We start from the raw sequence: 20,308 nt of genomic DNA, 5'->3' as shown, positions 1-20,308 counted from the left end.
TTGGTGGTGATTTTTATATTCTCTTTCAAAATGAATGACATCTTCATTAGGTAAATGTTTCACATTGAATAACCCCGTGGTCTCTTTGAGAATCTTGTAGCTACTGATACATTCAAACAGTGTTTTATGATCTTATCTGATTTTGTCATCCTACTTGCCCTTTGAATATTATCTGTATAGTCTTTGACTCTTAAATTATTCTTTTCTTTTGTGACTGGAAATGAGATATTTTACAGAAAAGAACTTGTTCTCTCACAAATTTTGCTGTGGCACACACCCATACACATATATCCATATAAACAAGTATAAAAGATACACACATACTGTATTATACACACACATGTTCCTTACTACATATACACATATGTGAACTGTATACACATATGTGAACTGTATGCACATATTATACGTGAACATGCATTTGATACACATCATATCATATATGCAATATGTAACAGTATATATTTATACCATTATATACCATGCAAAATATTATATATACATTTCTTAATGTCTATATAGGTATTTCTTATTTTCTGATTCTTTCTCACTTTCTCCAAAGCTTTGCGCACAACTGTTGCTAACATTTAGAAGGAGGTTATATCTCTGGGCTCTTTCATCAAATTCAGACTCTTTTTTTTTTCTCTTACCCTCATCTGCTTATTAAGAATGAGTTTTCCAGATCTCCCTGATGGCCTTGGGTTTAAGTCTCAGCGCTATCACAGCTATGGCCTGAGTTCAATCCCCAGTCAGGGAGCTGACCCACATATGGTACAGCAGACCTCTCCTGTCTTGCCCACGGCTCCCCTTAGCAGTGCATTACAGTTAATGCTCCCCTCTCTGTCTCTAGTGAATCCCCTCATTCTGCCCTGTACCTATGGCCTATACCTCAGTTCTTCTACACACTCACACATACACACAAACACACAGACACAAAGAATGAACTTCCCCTCTTTTATCCTTCATAATTCTGATTCATCATTTAGAGTTCAACTCAGTTTGCTTCCTCAAGTAGGCCTCTGTATCCTTGTCTTAAGTCCTCACCTCTCCCCACCCCTCGCTGCCAACACCAGTTGGTTAAACTCCAGCTAACACATTGGCTTAGTGTTCTATTATCATCACAACACTTATCAAATATTGTGGTTATTTAATGTCTGATTCCACTGCTGAAATGAAAGTTCTTGAGGCAGGGTTAGGGATCTGACTGTGTGTTGTTGAAACTGAACCCATCTTGGTGATAGTCATAAGGGGCTTACACAATTTGATGGAATGGATGGATGAATGAATTGCCTGTCTGCCATTCTCATTAAAAAAATAATTTCTATATCTAAAGGCATTAGTCATATCACTAGGCATTTAATATAGTTTTCTCCCATAATTGCTATAGAGGACAGGCTAGTTATGGTACTCGATGGCTGAAAGCATTTCAACAACTTTTGCCCATAGGGAGCAATAATTTCACCTTATGATATCATAAACCACTCAAGGATTTCATGTAGTTACCAGAACCTTGGGCTAAAATTATAACCCTGAAAGCCCTTGCTGCCTATTAGTCATTTGGAACATGACACAAAGCAAAATATATTCTACATTCTTGGACTTCCGTTTGGATTTCCATATTGGTTGTTTGATTTTATCGTTGACCTGCAAAATATTCCACTTCCTGAAAGTTTAAGCCATCTAAAAACCTAAGGTAATTCACAAGTACTTGATGTACATTTACCAGTAATAAACGAATACATTAGGAATTTGCTATTTGTTCTAATAATTATTTTTCTCAAATTACATTCATAAAATGCTGAGCAAAGCTCTGGGAGTCAGAGCATTCCTATTCTTGTATGCTTAATAAGATTTTTAATATAGTTTAATGTGAGGTAGCACATTCTACTGAAAATTGTGATGGATATGCAATTTGGAAGCTTGGGTTAAAGTAGCAGCCTGAAATTTGGAAAATTCTCTTAACTCTTCTGGGACACAGTCTTCTGTCCCAGAAAATAGAAAAACTATTAAGTAGTTTTTCTGCTTCACCAAGATGTAAGGGGTAAACTGAGGCACTGGGGTTTAAACAGTTGGGAAAGAAAGGAGTGATTTACAAATCTTTGTGTCATAATCTGTCACATTAGTGAAGCAAAAGTCATTTTTAAAGAAAGCATATAAAAATAAAAGGAAAATCACGGATAAGGATCTAAGCTTGTATTTCCTATATGTAATATATATACTTTTTCTTTCAGCACTCGATTATATAGTAGATAAAAACCCTGGCAAGAATGAGTGGATGGTAGCTTATGAATTCATAGCAGTACTTTTTGTTCCTCCAGACTACTGGGAAACAAAGGTTTGCCTACTGATTTATAAGCTGTGAATACTGGCTGAGAAATAGGTTAATACTGGTTTAAGGCAGAAGCTGATTAAGCTAGTTACTCTCCCCATAGAGCAAAGAATAAGAGTAAAACTGCTCAGTTATGAAACAATAGGAGGAACTCCTTTGCAGTGAGGATAAACCAGTGGTGGAGCACAGAGATTCCTTTGTGAAATTCTTTAGCGGACAGACTTGGGATGTTGCTGGTTTGACTCAAAGGTATAGAAGTCGTATGGGTCAGTTTGATGGCAGAATTTTGGATTGACAATGAAGAACAAATTGTGTAGGCAGACTACCCAAGATGCTTACCAGTGGGACAAACACTGTAGTTTGTAGGCTCGGGCTCTGTGTCAAAGTATCTCCATCTTGGGGGAGAACCAGAGCTCAGCAGGATTGCAGTATGGAAGTCACTGGAAACTTGAACTTGGAGCATGAAGCCAATAAAAAGATGGAGATAAATCTCAGTCCTGGAACAGGTCATTATTTCAAGGGTAGAAAGAAAAAGTGAGGCCAGCAGCAAAGTGACCCAATGCTGGGTCTTTTGGGAACTGACCTACAGCAATCTCCTCCAATTGTGTACAAATTAAATGTGAGAGATCATGTGATGATGCAAGTTCTGGTTTAGTAGGCCTGGAGTAGGGCCTGAGAGTTTTCACTTCTAATTAGCTCCAGAAGATGTAAAAGCAGCCAGTTCTTAGACCACAATTTTTGACACAAGCCATGCAACCTCTGTCGTCAGACACCATACAGATGGAGGGGAATTGCTCTGAAAAATCAGACTTTCCATGCTAACTTATGTTATGACCTCCCTTTTTTGTATAATCAAAATATTCTGAGCAACTTTCAGCTTACAATTGGATTGTCTCAGCCTCATAAGGCCTGCCTGCCCTGACAAGCAAGTACTGCACCAGGGTGAAAAATTCTTCTGAAGTCAAGTGACTTGACTATTGGCTGATCAATAAAAACAAAAGGGCTGTTTTTGCAAAGTCTCTCTCACTGCCATGAAGGAAAACCCAAATCTTATCATTCTATTATCTCACCTAGCCTTCTATTCAGCTTCTAAAGAATTACCCAAACTTCCTATTGTCTGGCCATTAGATGTGGAAATTCATTCAGGTTGCCTGTTTTGGAACTAGTCAGGTTTTCTACCTGCTACACCTCAAAGGTATCCACAAAAGTCTTCTGACTAGTCTTTAGATAAGGAAATTCACCTATGTCTACTATTTAGAGATTTGATTGGCAAGGAATTTCCTCTTCCTGCCTCCCAGGATGTCTCAGGTAGAAAAACAAAAACCCATTAAGTAGTAGATAAGGTTTAAGGGACTTTTATCTCAGTTAATCTCAACTATAGTAATATTAGTGTTAAACTTTGTGCACCTATGTACCTGTTTTTAACCTTGATTGATTTTAGAATGTTATAATCTCAAGTAAAGGTCAAAACGACCCCAGACTATTCTTAGAAAAAAAGATGATTGTAATCTCTCCGCCCAGTTCTTGTGCTGATGTCATCCCACTGCTTGCTCCTAATGTATAAAATAAACTTCTGCAAAAGGCAGAGCAGGAAGACTTGCACCCAACTCCTACTCTCGTGTCTTCCTCGCCCCCCTTTCCCCTTTTTGTCCTTCTCCCCTTTTTAGGAATCTCCACTGGCCTCCCACCTTGAGACCCTGCCTGTTGCGACCCCCCCATATAATCCGTGATTGGGGAACAAAGAGTCCCCGACATATTTGAGGAGAAAGGTCTAGAGAGAACATCGTAACTCTCCCTGAATGAGAATGGGTCAATTCCTGAGCCTGTTGGGAAAAAGGGAAGGGACAAGGCTGTGTGTGAACATGAGAAAAAGAAGCAGTCTCAGGGGTGAGAGGCAGCGACTAAATCCTGGGAGGAAGCTGAAATGGCTGCCTTCTCCTTTGGTCTCTTATCTGTTGCCTACTATTTTCTCCCTAACATTCATCAAACTTTCCAGTGGTACATATTTTCTTTAATCTCTATGTAAACAGAATTATCTTGTCTAAATTCATAACCTATATAGGAAACTAATAGAAATCTTACTCTTTCAGGGACCATTTGTCATATCTTGAAATGTATGTAGTCTGTAAAGGGGGTTGCAAAAGGAAAATATCTTAATACAAAGAAATGGCTGTTGGAAGAATTTCAGCATCTGAGGCAGGAAGAAATATTTGAAGTGTCTCTGATATCATTATATTCTGGTGGTAAGCGGCCTGTTCCCGTGAAGGCCAATTCACTAAAAATATTAGTAAAACATCTGCTCTAACAACCATTTTTATATGCAATTTCATCTCTATATCTATTTTGTATAATGCATTTTTTCACTTGACAATATTTATATCACTCATTTTTTTTTTTGAGCAGCAATATTATATTCCAATGAAGAATCCTTTCTTTAACCAATCTCCTCAGCATGACTTTAGGTTAGTTCTAGCCATTCAGCAGCATGAATAATATCCTGAAGAACAGAGACCAATTCACCTCTGCTCTCTTTGAACACAATTGATGTGAACTGAGTGGTGGTGAAGGTGGGGAGTAGCAACAGTTTGAGAGATTGTGCAGTTGGGGGATTAATTAGCACCAGAGTTCATATTCAGACCCAACATCTTCATCTGGAGATTTCTAGCTGCAGGCCAAGAAGAGATTGCAATTGCCATTTCACAGGGAGTGGTGATAGGGGGCCAGGGCAGTGTGGAGTTCTGACCGTATTTCACAGTGATGGAGGGTGCAGGACACTTTGCAGAGCAGTAACGCTTTTTTAGTTTGTCACGTGCCAGAGGGCGTGTTCCTGCTATAATACTTCTCTGGGTAGTAGTGGTGGTGATGGACAGGGTCAAGGAAAATGAATCCTTCCTGGATTTGTGTCTCTCTGCCTTCCTCATTCCATACTGAATCATATGCTATGTGTGCACAAATTCAAATGTTGCAGCCTCAGCAGCAGTCTCTACCCTTGAATTGTCTTTGTCTGTGAGGAGCTTTTCTTAACCAAGTTGAGAGGTGGGGAGAGAGCTGGTTGGAATAAATCAGGCTGGGGAGGGCATTCTTATTGCATATATAAATGAAACACTGAATAGGAATAATCTGCAGAGAGATATTGTTGGGTATGAAACCTGTCTACCCATTTATTATCTATATGAACTCAGACAAGAAACCTAATTTCTCTTAGCCCTGTTTCCTCATCTGTATGGATGTAGTAAAGTTTAAATAAAAAATCCATGGGAAACTTCATAGTTTCTAGAACATAGTGGGTATTCAATAATGATTATTATCCTTACTATACAGTAATATTTTCAGTTCTGGTTTATAAAATTACATCTGTGGTTTTACTGTTACTCTTTATAAACTTATATCTGTGGTCTTCCTGTGAAGCCAAGTAGTTTGTGAATGATCCTGGGGAGGTTATCAGTCTATTTAAACACATAAAGCACAGCAGATACAAATTCATATACTATATTCACTTATTTGCCAATAGATTCACTTCAATTAATACATGTCTTCAGATCATGCACAAAAATATCATAGTTCAAATATAATTTAAGGAAACACTGACATGTCCTGTTTTGATTTGTATGTAAAGAATTTCCATTATCTGACAATTTTTTTTAGGCAGCAGCTTCCTGATAAAATACCATGACAAGTGCACTCTTGAGTTGGAAAAGTTTCTGACAAAGCATCTTTGTGCATTTAAGCCATGAATAACATCACATATCTATATGACTGGAACAGGCTTCTAAGCCTTAGTTGACCGAATTGTCCAGACTGAGTTCATAGAGGAGCTAACATCACAGTTAAGCTCCCTGACTTGCCAGTGGCTACATCAGTGGCTAGATCACACTCACTCCTGATCTGCTTCAGGACCACAAAAATTCAGCATTACCTTAATGTGCACTGTTTGTAGAGCTAAATATGTATTTTAGATATAAAAGCAACATCTTTATGGCTGTGTGCAACTTCTTCAGATACACATAGCTATTGAGCATGAGAAAGGGTCTTTGCTGGGCAAACCATCAAATGTAAGTTGCATCAAACTTATTTCTGTCCAACACCAGAACTTGTCCTTTGTAGACTACCACATGGCTCCCTATTGGGTCCGCCTTCTACTCATTCCACAGTACTTAGAATGAGAATGACTTGAAAGGTGTGGATGGTTGTAAGGTCAAACAGAGGTAGTCAAGAAGAGCCCAGCAGGACAGAGGCAAATGGCAGGAGTATCTCTCTCCCAGTTGGAGGGTGTATCCAGGTAACTTCCATTTTATCTCCAAGAGTGACACAGAAGTAATGTAGTTCTCCCTAATTACAAATGTGCAAATGTGTGTCCATTTAACCTACATTCACTTTTAAAATAATTGAAATGTATCAATGTAAACACTCAGTCAATAGGCAAGTATAGTGATATTTGTTTAGAATTATATAAGATATATGTGAATATTTATAGCTATCCTATGACATATTTATTGGCACAAACAATATGCATAAAGATAGAGCTTGCTAAACAGGTCACTATTGTAAATAAGATTGTAAACCAATTTCTCAGTAATTTAAGAGAAGACTTTGCAAAAATTTGGCACATTATCTGTTTGTATTCAAATGAAGGAAGTGATCTTAGGCATTCATTAAAGCAAACCCAGCAGGGTGTCTAATTGAAAACACTTTGCTGCAGTTAGTATGAATTACTATATCTATTTGAAAATAATAAAGCTGCAGTTATTTACAAACTTCTATAAAGATGCCATCTCAGAATTATTTTGGAAGTAGGTGAGAAAATAAACAGATCACACATTCATTTGCTCAATTTTCTATTTATCAACCCAAACTAGCAAAGTCTTGACATTTTTCCTAAATGTCACATATTGATCTACACTGGACCACTAATAGATCTGACCCAACTCCACAGTCTGCTGTCAGGGTTCCAGAACCACCTAGGCTGCCATTCTATGACCCTGCTACCTCTGATTCTTGGCTCCACTTTGGACTTCATATTCATGGTCTTTGTTTTGATGATCTGAAGATACCAATCTCATGGCCAAAAACATCTGGGTCACTCTTGGATATAATTGGAACATACTGGGGTACACCCTCCAAATGCCAATGAGATGCATTTCTACCCTCTGCCTCTATTCTCCTGGATACATGTCAGTCAGTCACCCCTCTTTGGCTTCAAGCCAAATCCATTATTTACACAACACTTAGCTAAATGACTGGCTGCGTAGTTTTCAGCTGTAGGGGAGCAAGTATTGAATGTGGCTCTGGCCTCCACTCTCATGGAACTTACGATATTTTAAGGGTGGATAGTCGGTACCAGCCAGCTATTTCACACTCATTGGATCCTGCTGTCTGCTCAAATGAGAACACAGAAGACATGAGTGGTGAAGTCACTTGCCAAACTTCACACAACTAACCTATGATCGGCGCCTATATCAGACTCAGATTTTGCCTTTCGAGTCATAGTACCTCGGCCTTTATATTATAAGAATAGTTTTAACTGGCTTTATCTAAAGCATTGCTTTAAAAATAATCTCTGCAGAAGACCGTACCCCTATTCTAACAGTACTGTATTTACTTTCATTTATATTAATTGAAAAACACATTGAATATTTACTGTTCGCCCAACACTGTGAGGGGTCCAGTGGTAAGACACAGAGAGACAACTAACAAATAGATAACATGAAGATTTCAGTGTTAAGTCAATGAGGGTAATAAACTGCATGGGATTGAAAATTGGCTTCTGAAAGTCTCTGTGGGAGGCAGAGCAGCTTTAAAATGCAGACATTTTACTATGTGAGTGTTACGTATCTGGGTGCTGACTCTCCTTGTGCTCTGGACTTTGAAAGGCTGCAGAGAGCAGTGGGCGTGTGGAACCGTTGTGCTACCACCTAGCCGGTCTGGATGGTTCTTATTCTTACTGGGTTTACTGCTAGCTTCCTCAAGTTGTGAACAATACAGGAACATAGTAGCAAATATGAAGTGGAAACAATAACATAATGTGTCCTGTAAGCACACTGCTCAGATATCCCTGCCATTAACATTGTATGATGTTTCCTTCCTGGCACATCTCTGTAAAGCATGTACAAATGCCTAACAGGAAAGGAGAGATACAGAAAGTGGATCTGCACCCTGACTTTCCACTTCACATTATAATGTGATATTTTTGACATATTTTTTGACTCCTTGACATAATTTCTGCTGGCTTCATTACTAAAACATATGGGAATATAATGTATTAATTGTGTTATTTTTAGACATTGACATGGTTTCCAAGTTTTTGTTATTTTTGAGCAAGACTGCAGTGAATTTTTGCATTGAATTACGGTCCATATATTAATTTCCTTTGCTTGGACAAGTTCCTAGAAGTGTAAGTCGAGGGTGAAAGGGCATGAACCCTTTTAAAGCTCTTGATACAAATGGCCAAATTGATTTATTGAATATATTGTACCAATTTACCCTCCTCAAAGCAGCGCTTGCTGGTGCTGTTCTTAATGTGTTTCCACCAAGACTGTGAACTATTAATAAAAGGTCCCTAATTTGATAGGCAAAAATAACCTCTCACTGCTATTTTTATGAACATTTTTTGATTATAGATAAGTTTAATATTTTTTACATTGGTTGGTTCATTTTATGTCTTTTTCGAATCATTGTTAATATTACTTATTCTTTAATTTTACCATTACTTAATTTATGCTTGTTCCCTTCTTGAAAAGATTTCAGGTACCTCAAAGGTGACATGAAATAGCAGACAGCATAATTTTACACAAGGATGAAGTAGAATAAGTGATAATATAAGCCAGCAAGGATGGTTAAAATGCTTCCACAATGACAATAAATCTACTATTAGTGGGCAGGAAAATTGCCTCTAAGCTCTGTAGAAGTTAGCTGCAAAAAAGAGAATCTAGCCATTTACCCAGGTTACATTGACAATGAGAGGGAGAAGGAGAGAGAGTTAATTGCTCAAGATAAATATAATTAATATTGACATTCATTTTTTATAAGACTTTTAACTATTTTTGTTATCATTTTGAGTCCCCTAGTATCAGACACCATGCAAGTTTCTTTACTTGGATTATTTTAATTTCCATGGCCACTTAATAGGAGAGGTACTATATCAACTTTGTTTATAACAGTGCCAAGCATATAGGCGTGTCAATGAATATTAGCTTCCTGTTATTATTGCTGATATTAGGAATCTCAGTATCTAGAAAAATAAATCTCTTGATCTTTCCTTTTTGTATCTATATCATGTCTATATTATAAGATTCAGCAACAAACAAATCAACAAAACCCCTTTGGGGTTTTGATTGGAATTACTTTATACCTATAAACAAGCTATGGGAAAATAATCTTTAAATATTCAGGTTTCTAATTTGGTGATATGGCAGCTTGTTTATTAAAGTATTATTGAGCTATAATTCACATACCATATAATTCACCCACTGAAAGTGTATAATTCAACAGTTTTTAGTAAATTTGTAAAATATTGACAACCACTACCATATTCAATTTTTCATCTTAAGGATCTTTTAATGTTTTGTTCATTAAAAAAATTGTATTTTTTCAACACAATTCTTATAAAGGACACTTGGCTGATTTGTTTTGAGTTTCTGTTGCCAAAGTGAATGCTTCTGCTATTTTCTGTAAGGAGGTAGGTACAAGGAGCCATGAGTAGTGAAGCTCTCTCACAACAGGTTATTCTTTGAATTTTTCTTCTTCTGAGAAACTTTCTAGATCAAAATTTCCATTTTATTCTTTTTGTAATTCTTGCTCCCTTTTTCCTGGCTTTCCAGTCTTGTAATGGGGTGTTCATGATTATAACCCCCTCCCTCCATTCTTAGGGCTTCTGCACACATAACCTAGGGTTACCCTGGAATACTCTTCTTACACCAGCAGGCTACTTTTGGCTGATTTATATCCTTTGAATCTCAGCAGACTTTATTTTTTCAAGGGTCCTTCTTTGATTGGCCTTTCAGATTCATCTCCTGCGATGTTCTCAGAGTTGGCTGTATTTTCCTTTACAGTAATGTACAGTGGTTTGTCATTCACAGATGCACGTGCTCTCTTTCTTTCCTATGAAATTCTACCTTGCAAGGACTGTGTTTGTTTTGCTCAATACTAACCTTGCAGTCATGGAGCACAGTGCCTGGAACAGACCTTGTTGTTCCTGGATAAATTTAGGAACAAGTGAATGGTCTGGTGTAGGCTAGCTTCTTTCCTTTCACTTTGAACTCCAATTTCAGTGTCTTGTTTGCTTTGATGTCCTGAACTCAATGCCCACCCCCCAGTCTTCAAGGCCAGCTTTCACTAGATGAGTTCCTATGCTTTAGTAGGCAGCCACATGCTGTTTTATGAAGATCAATAAAGGTGGTTGGTAGTTTTATTACTTTAGGAAATGCTTATCATTTCCTACTAAGAAGTGAATAAAGTGCCATTTACTTTAATATTTCTGGCTAAAGTGTACTCTTGCCTTCACAGCAGGACTATTTAATTTTTAATATTTACTTGAATGTTCACTAGGACAGTTTTTCTAAAGCACGACCATCATTTGCCTATACAAAAATGACACTAGCTTTCTATTCCCTTAGTAGCTGGCATTTAAAAAACATGTATTAGAGACACCAGGCTAAAGGGGGCATTTTATGTGAGATGCTAGAAAAGAACTATAAAACCCATTAAAATCAGCAAATGGCTCATTCTGAATGATGTATTTTTTTCAATTGAGCCAATTCAACTTTATGAGGGAAGAGTGGGGCTTTATTTTTCAGGGAAAAATAAATGTAGGAAGGGACTTTCTTGTCTTATATCTCCGTAAGTAAGATATCAATTTCTAAAAGGTTCTAAGAATATCCAGGTGTATTCCTTGACCATAGACCTCATTGAAAACCTTGGAGAAAAGTAATACTACAGTTTCTATCCTGTCAATCCCAAAATGCTATAGTGAACATTGCCCTTTTATGTCACCGAAATACCCATACAACTTCTATTAAATATATTAACCATAAATTCTTGCTTTCATGGTCTCATGCTTCGAGAGCCTACCTGCTTTGAAGCATGGAGCCTGCTTCCCAAAAGGGTTTACGGGAGGCCATGCGAAGCTACATATTTTACTTACAATGTAAAATAAATTATTCTGGCAAAAATAGTTTAGTTAAGTGAGGATAGAAGCATCTTGAATTTCATTTGCATGGGAGGTCAGCCCCCATCCCTTGAAGCTATCTGCAGGAGCAGCCAGAAACATGATGATTTTTTCTCTCTGACCCAGGCAGAAAAAAAACAACTTGCCTTGGCTGTGGCAACATGTAGTGAATCACAAATTGCACAGCCTTTTGCTTGTAGTTCTAGCTGTGATTCTAGCACTAGAATCTCTAGTGAGATTCCAGAGACTCCAGTGGATCTCACCTCTGAAATGATGATCAATTGTCTGCACTCTTAACAACCCTATCAATTGGTTTTGATGTAGAGCCAAAATGCTAACCTGTGATGATTTAGAAGAAAAATAGAACTGTTGCATTTATTGCAAGTTATTGGACATCACAGTTAATGGACACCTATAGAGGCAGGCTTCAATTTACTGCTGGACTGTGTATAAATTTAGATCACTCTTACTATCCAAGTCAGTAAGTTTCATTGAAACATATTTTATAAGGGTTGTTTAGATTCCAAGATTAATATCAAAAAGTCATAGCCAAAATTTGGGGCTAGAAAAAAAAACTATTTACTCAAAGAAAAAGAAAACACTATCAGTATATAGTCAGGTGGCACATTTATGCTATAGAATTTATTTGTGTTCACTGAATTCTAACTCACATCCTGAAGTCCAGAGTATTCATTAAAAGTCAGTGCAAATTGTTGCCACGTCCGTGAGCTTGTTCATTCAGATTTTTCATAAGCTTCCTGTCACTGACCAGCAGGCTTGCAGTGTATGGATTACATATCTCTTACATTCATTTGTTGGCAAAGCAGACTTTAAACCCTAATTCAAACTATGAGATTTTTCTAAAACTTCTAACAGATTTCTGGGTTATTCCACCATTCACCATTTGCTAAAGACAGTTATACATGTCCTATTTGTTGATGTTTTATAAAATTAATTTTAAATGTTCAATAAAATTTATAGAAAATGACCAAATACCTTTTTGCCGCTGTGAAAGCAGGTAATGGAAAAGCATACTGAGTGTTTCACAGTTTGGAATGTTCAGTTTGGCTCAGGTTGCTTTAAACATGGTGTTTCCAGGCTAAGCCAGCTGAGTGACAGCTTTCTCCAGTCTCTCTCGGATGTGCCTTACACATCGGAACACATGTCCGCTTTGGATCTGGATTCTGCTCCCCATTGGGACTGTAATGCTGCCTTGAGTCCCATACCTATTGCCCTGACAGCCCCATCCACTCTATTCCCACCGCGTTGGAAGAGCATCTCCATCCCCCAATCACTGAAAGGGATTTTGTTTCAATCCAGAGAGAACGTAGAAACATGGCTCTCCTTACTCTTATCATATCCGCCCTCACCCACTCTCCCTTCTGCCCTGAGATGGAAGGGTCAAATATTTCCTAGACATCAACCTCCTAGACAAGCAGGTTAGAAGAGACATAGGCTTCTTCAAGTGCTCGGACATTGCAAAGTTGCTGTTGGCATTGCTACATCTTTCTTTAATCTGTGAGTATGAAAAGCTTGTTCTTAGCAAACCCTGTCACCCCATCTCAGCATTCCTTGTTCTTCATCCACTGAGTTCTTTGGCATCAGACTTTGGATACTGATGATAAGATGTTAGTTCTTTCCATTTTGTTATCTTTTAATAGTGAAAAAGGGGTTTATTTATTCTTTAAAATATGAACCCTACTATTTATTTCCATGAATTCCCAAGATAAGTAATTAACCCACTGTTAAAGTCCACTTTGGGTCAAAATACTTCACAAGACTCTTTTGATAGACATCTTGTTATATAACAAAGAAAAACTGAACTGACAGATGTTTCTACTAAAAAGGCTTTCTCTAGAACATTTCCCTAAGATCATTCACTCTTTTTGTTTCATTTAATGAAGCAATGAAATATTTAATGCAGCCATGCAAACTCAAAGACTTTTGGACTAGTCCCTATAGATGACTAAGAAAATATTCTTCTGTTAGATGACAGACCAATGACACCCTAGCACAAGACACAACACACAGAGCTATTACAGACAGGTAAAAAGAAAGCTAGAGTAGAAGGAAGCATTACCTTAGGGTCATGTATTCCAGAAAGCTCTTCATAGATCTTCTCACCTACCATGACAGCAGCCAAGTTAGCAGTATACGTAGAAAGGCAAAACATACAGAAAATGGCCCAAAGGTTCATTAGAAACCTTCCTGTCCAGCATTTTGGGGGTTTGATGGCTGATGTTCTACCAAACAAAAGGGCATAACAGACATTCAAGGCTGAAGAGAAGGAGAAGACTTTGCTTCTGTTTCGCCCCTTGGGAGTCATACCGAAGGGGCTCTTCCATTCATACAGAGTGAGGAAGATGGCAGTGATGTGCAGAGCCACAAAAATCCCCAGCCACATTGTCCAGTGGAGTGGCCACATGAAGGCTCCAATGGGAGCTGCTGTGTCTCGGGTCCTCACCAAGATGCCCAAGCTGGTAGAGAAGAAAGGACTGGTGAAATCGATCACCTGGCTTCGTGCAGTATTGATGCTGAAGGAAGTGACCGCCATGTGTGCTGTCCCACTCAGGAGGTCACCCACTAGTCCAGTCCAGTGCCCATTTTTCCAGGCTCCATACTTTCCATCCCCAACAATATAGAGGTCAAAGTCAAAGTTCATGTCTTCTGCTAGTTTCTCGAGCAGATCAATGCAATACCCATAGCAACACTTCTTGAACTGGATGGGCACCGTATCATTACTGCTGTGGAGGCTACTGAAAAGACTGTCCAATATCGAAGAATCATTAGTCATGGGGTCTAGACAGAGTTGGCCAGCAGGGCACAAGCCTTCATCATCTACTTCTCTTGTGAAGACAAAGGGATGCTCAATCAGGGTAACCACCCTCAAATGCAGCTTACTTGGGTGCTGGGAGTGGGTTTTGTGCCTCTGGGCCTGCTCTGGCCATATTCCATAGTCCATGACAATCTTCCCATCTTGCCAGCTGCCCAAGCGGGTCCACATTGGATTTCCCATGGGGTCATGTTGCAGATTCCAGATGAAAAAGTTGTTTTCTGAGCTGATGATAGTCGAACCTTTTACTCTGATGGAACCACTGAGCCCTCTGAAAGTGGTGTTGGCTAGAAACCTGGCAAAGAGGAGCAAAGGCAAAAAGTAAGCAAGAGAGGTGAGGCCAAAGGTAGGAAGTGGTGCTTATCTTTGTTTCTCACTATAGAAAAAGAAAGTCTAATTTTTATTTTAAAAAGGCATCGCTTATAACTTCTGCAAAGAATTAGTGGGATGGATTCTTTCTAGAACAATCTTTTTAATGTGTGAATGTGATCTCACCTTCAGATTCCAATGTCTGGATTAGGTGCTAGACTTTTGCCAGGTCTTGCCCTGAATCTTTCTTCCTAGTTAAAGGGCATGTTAATTTTTTCTATTGTGAACTGTTAATTATATGTTTCCACAGCTTTTCAAGTTATGGAGGTTGTCAGCATCTTTAACAGGTCTCAATTTCATTGTTCACTACATCTTACTGTAACTATATTAGCTCAATAAATATTTTTTGTTGCAAGGGGTAAGTTTTAATTAGTATGCATATACTTTTATAATTGCTCAAAAATTGCATTTATAACTATAGAAAACAGCCAAATCTTGTTAACAGTGTTGCTCTTTGTAGAGTAGAAACAATCAACATATCTGTCCTCATGAGGCCAGTCAAAGCAGCATGTTGGATATCATCCATGGAACAAAGGAAAAGATGATAAATAGACTCACAGTTCTCTGGATGGCCTCAGGTTACCCTCCCTCTAAGTCATTAGAGAAAAACAATTGGCTCTAGCTCTAGAGAGAGCTTCTGCCAGAAGTCAAAGAAAGGAAAATTACCAACTGGATGATACCAACTGAGTCCTGATGAACCAGAGCACAGTCAGTTTGTGTTTTGATGTGGGTGAGATGGGAAAATGATTGGTAAGAGCCCATCTTTCTGGGTCTAGCAAGACAAGACAATGTGAGCCACCAGGCAAGTTGTGACACCTCTGTATTCTTAATTATGTCAAAATAGCGGTCCAGTCTTTGATCTCAGGCACACCTGTTTTTGAATATCAGTCCAGATTCCCACTAACATTGCCCTTGGGCAATTTACTGGTGCCTAAGCTTCTTTTTTTTTTCATAAATGAAATGGAAAAAATAATACATCCTCCATCACAGTCATTGAAAATAATGCACATAAAGCATGGATCACACCTTTCAGAGAGAGATGATAGCTATTATTTAATGCCATTCAAGTTTTTTTTTTTTTTCAATCAATGATGCCTCCACAACACGAATTTTTTTAATAGAACTTTTCTTGTTGGAGATACTAGTACTGCATTATGTTAAACTCTAGACAATTCTTAACACATATTTTGAATGAAAAGAATTACTTTGAAATGTGAAATGTAACAGATTTTTTTTTTTTAAGGAATAAGATGCAAGTCTAGGCTCAGCAAAGCACATTCATCCACTGCCAGTCACAAGCATTACTGGGTAATTCACACATGGAAATAAAAGTAGTAAAAAGTTTGCTGCCACAGAGGGATATAGAAAAATCAGAAAGTGTGAAGAATGTACTAATTTTCATTAGTGATATAAATGTAAATCATATTTGAAGATGCTGCTATCACTAAATGTGATGAAACTGTTCATTTTGGCAAATTGAAGTAATGGTAATTATTCATGTAAGCACTTCCCACTGGGACTATACTACTTAAAGTGAATTCTATTTTGCAACAAGCATTGCAGTCTCAGTTACCTTCTACTTAAAACGGTTTTGTGTTTTTTCTCAAGAAGCAGGAAGCCAAATCGTTAAAACATACAGATCAATCAACTGATAATTACCTAGGTACCATAAGGGAAGAGTGACACAATTGTGTTTCTGATGAGTGACTTACTTTTGGATATTTTAACACACATACTGCCATAAGCTAGGGAATAAAATGGTCAGCAGTAAATTGGTTAATTTCAGTTGGGTACCTTAGTGATCAGGAAAGTATAACTGTAGGAAGAAGATTCCTTCATTATTTTGAGAATATTTGGGATTAAACAATGATTATAGGCATTTCACAGCATGGACTCTGGAAAGACTACCACCAAATAAATATGCACTTAGAACATCTCAGAAAAGAAGTCACTAATAGTCTTCAGAGATCTTTCAGCGATGATATAACTCCCTCATTCCAGTAAAACCCATTCCTCATTATTGGTTTGAAACAACATCAAGATGGCCATGACTGAAGGACATGCTGTTATATTTGAGGCCTACAATGTCACCAAAACAGAAATAAATCAGGGAGCCTAGATGACTTCAATTTTCCAGACCAGAAAATTCAGGACTTGTTTCACTAGATTATTGGCACCAACATTTGGGTCTCAGTGAATACCCACTTATAATAGATTGTTTCTATTTCATTTTCTTAGCTAGGGTGAATAATGTCATTGATAGCTTTAAGCTATAGTTGCCTTTGCTATGTGTTCTTTGTGATGTAATAACAATGGTTGCAATGTTTAAATGCTCACTGTAAAATTACAAGATGAAACATTTGAAATTTTGCTTTTACTTACATCCAATTCTACCACGTTCTTTTTGGGACTCTTGGATGAACAAGAAAAAGAAGTAGCGGGGTAATTTTATTGGCAAGAGAAATGGATACAAATACGGGCACTGTTCTTAGTGTGATTATAGAGATGACAGACATACTTACTGTCCTCAATGTTTAAAGTTTAGTAATGGGGAGAATGAAAACTGAACAGGCACTTTAAGCCAGGATAAAGAGTGTCATGATGGAAGTAAACTTGGATGTCCCTGAACAGAGAGCAAAGCACCTGTACATTCTACTGCAGGAGTGACAAGAAAGGCTTTTATGAAGAAGTGGTACTAGCGCTCATTTTTTAAGGGATTTGTTAGCCAGTAAAATAATCTGGGGGCCATGTGGTCAAACCAGGGAGATGCATGTGTGAAAGTCAGAGGCAAAGTGCAAGCTACAGGCTGATAAACAGTAGAAGTAAGGCTCTGACTTCTGCTAAGCAATGGTCTGCCAGCTCTATAGGAAATGGTCTGGAAGGAGAAGGGGCTGAGCACAAGTTCATGAGTGAGAAATAGAACTCCAGTCATTCTGCACTTCCTCTCTTCCCCTCACTGCTTGTAACCTTACATAACCTAAATCATGTAAATAAGCGCTGGAATATTTATTTGATTAGCAGGTTGATGTAAACCCACAGAGCAATGTATATGAAATAGGAGAAAAATGACTTCAAATTCTTTCAATAGGAATTTCAAGCCTGGGTCACAGGGATCAATAATACTAGCATGTTCCATGCAATCACACTATGGCTCCAGCCTAGATAGGAACTCTGAAGAAAGCTTCCAGATTCAGTAACTTTATGGGGAAAGGTAAAACTGGAACATATAACAGGGGGTGCTAAGTAAGAGCAAGATCATGTTTACTATAATTAAGATATATTTTTGAAGCCCGATAGGCATAAAGAACTTGACATACTAATTAAAGACTTTTCTTTTCAGTTAAGACTAGTAAGCCGACCATAGATGTGAGGCTTACAGCAAGAGAGAGTGACGGAGAGGGGGCAACACAGGGGAGATCATCTAGAACCATCTAATTGGAGAGCAGGATAGAAAAATAAGGGAAAATAAAGTCAAGGCAGATTGCAACTAGACTAGAAATGATTCATATACCTATTTTATAAAACTGGCTTTAATTTAATAGGAAAAAAATGCAGCCATGAAGATTTCTGATCACAGTAATAACATAGCTGGAAGTCTGCATTAATAATGTTGACCTGGAAACAAGTAAAACATATATAGGAAGAAAGAGAGGTTGACTAGGAAACCATTATAGATGATAAAGGCCTGGCTTTCACTCTATGAATGAGAACCTAGTTTGTACTGTATATTGCGTGTATGAGTGCAGGTGAATACCTTTTTATTTTTTTAATTAGTAAACCTCCCAAGACATCACTCTGCTTGAAACAAGGAAGCTTATTAGTTATTTTGCATGGAAGTAACTTATTACTTTAGTAATAATTCTCCACTAAGTCACTAATTAAGAATCTATGTTGATTTGTCTAGGAACTGAGATAAAATTTACACTTTGCAAATTTATGTGAAAAATACTTTTAATACCTTACAGTAAAAGCAAGATCATGTTTACTATACTTAAGATTTATTTTAGAAGCCCCATTTGCCTACAGAACTTGATACACTAAAGAAGTTTCTTTTTCAGTTTAGACTAATAAGCTGACCATAGATCTGAGGCTTACAGAGAGAGTGAGAGATTGGAAGCAAAAACAGAGGAGATTGTCTAGAGCTCAGGAGTGAGGTCTGGACTGGACTTACAAATTTGGGAGCCATAACTGTCTACACAACATTTAAGGAGACCAAATGCGATTAAAAAAAATGAATAATTGTAGATGAAAAGGATAATTCTGCAGCACTCCGACATTTGGAGCTGGTGAAGGTGATGAAGAAGTAGCAAAGAAAGCTGAGAAGTCAGAGATGTAGGCAAGAAGTCAGCTGTGGTGTGTTCAAGTCAGGTTAAAAAGGTGTTTAAGGAGGGGACAGTGAGCGACTGCGTCAAATGCTTCCAACTAATCAAATAGAGAACTGAGGATTGAGTTTTTATAAACATGCAAATCACTAGTAACTTGGATAGACTAATTTCAGTCAAGCACTGGAGCCTAATGGGGAGACTTAAGGGGGGAATGGGAAGAGAAGCTGGAGATAACTCTTAGTAGGTCACGCTGTAAAGAGGAGGAAAAAATGGTATAACAGTTGAGGGGAAAAAATCAAGTAAACATGTGTATGTATGTCCTAGATAGACGGCAGATGGATAGACAGACATATAGATAGACAGACAGATAGATACACAGGGGAGTACATATAGGCTGATGGAGATGAGCTAGTAACAATAGACAGGTTGTTGCTGTGGGGAGAACTCCTGAGTGTGACTTTGAGCTCCAGGTGCATGGGAAGGTTTTGCTCTTGGAACACAGGAGTGTGGAAATGAGAAAAGACAGCGAGATTATGGGGCCCAGAAACAAGCAGGAGGGTGGTGTGGAAAAGGAACTGTGTGAGTTCTCTCTACTGCTTTCATTCATTAACAGTATTTAAAAGTAAATTATAGGTTATACTGTCTTCCTCTATTATTAATTTGAGAGAAGTTTTATTATCATATTTCCAAAATGGGACAGAGATGTTCTCAATAGTATGGACAGCGAAGGACTTACTTAAGAAAGGCTTTAGATCAGTACTAAGTGAAGTGTTTGAGCATGGTGTGTTCATGGATTAAAATGTGCTGTTTCAGTGTAAGGCTTGTTTTGGGTTTTAGAATACTGCCACTTGGAATAAATATTTGGTGGACTAATTTAAGAGAACATACACTCCCTGTGGAACTTTTAACTGTGTCATTTATCTTTATGTATGGGATTAACTACATTAATCATATACTATTTTTACTTTAAAAAACTCTAAAATTTACTCATGTTAGATTAAAAAAACCTCCATTTATCAATAGTGGACTCATGTTCTTAAAGCTGTTAAGACTTGTGCCTCTTGTGAAATTTAACTAATACTATGTTTTTTATATTTATTTTAAATATCTTTTCTTGCTTCTGAATGAAGAAAAATTCTATCTTTCCGTTCTTCATTTTTTTTTAAAGGAGAACAATTGCTGGTTTTATTTATTTATTTAAAGATTTATTTACTTATGCATACAGTACTGGGGGTACAGACCAGAGGTGCAAGGACAGAGAGAGGATTCACCAGGGATAGAGAGGGGAG

General features: G+C 37.8%; 1 protein-coding gene across 1 annotated transcript in view; it reads right to left on the bottom strand.

The window, feature by feature from the left end:
- Window positions 1-20,308, bottom strand: part of GRIN3A (glutamate receptor, ionotropic, N-methyl-D-aspartate 3A) — a 141,191-nt gene that overhangs the window by 59,932 nt on the left and 60,951 nt on the right. The window contains exon 3 of the mRNA XM_004677465.2: window positions 13,573-14,620. Coding sequence (XP_004677522.1) covers window positions 13,573-14,620 — 1,048 coding nt within the window. The remainder of the gene's footprint in view (window positions 1-13,572; window positions 14,621-20,308) is intronic.

Source organism: Condylura cristata, unplaced genomic scaffold (assembly GCF_000260355.1).
Source record: "Condylura cristata isolate star-nosed mole 26May11 unplaced genomic scaffold, ConCri1.0 scaffold00006, whole genome shotgun sequence".
NCBI lineage: Eukaryota > Metazoa > Chordata > Mammalia > Eulipotyphla > Talpidae > Condylura > Condylura cristata.
Note: the sequence above shows the minus strand (reverse complement) of the source record. Positions and strands in the feature narration are given on the sequence as shown.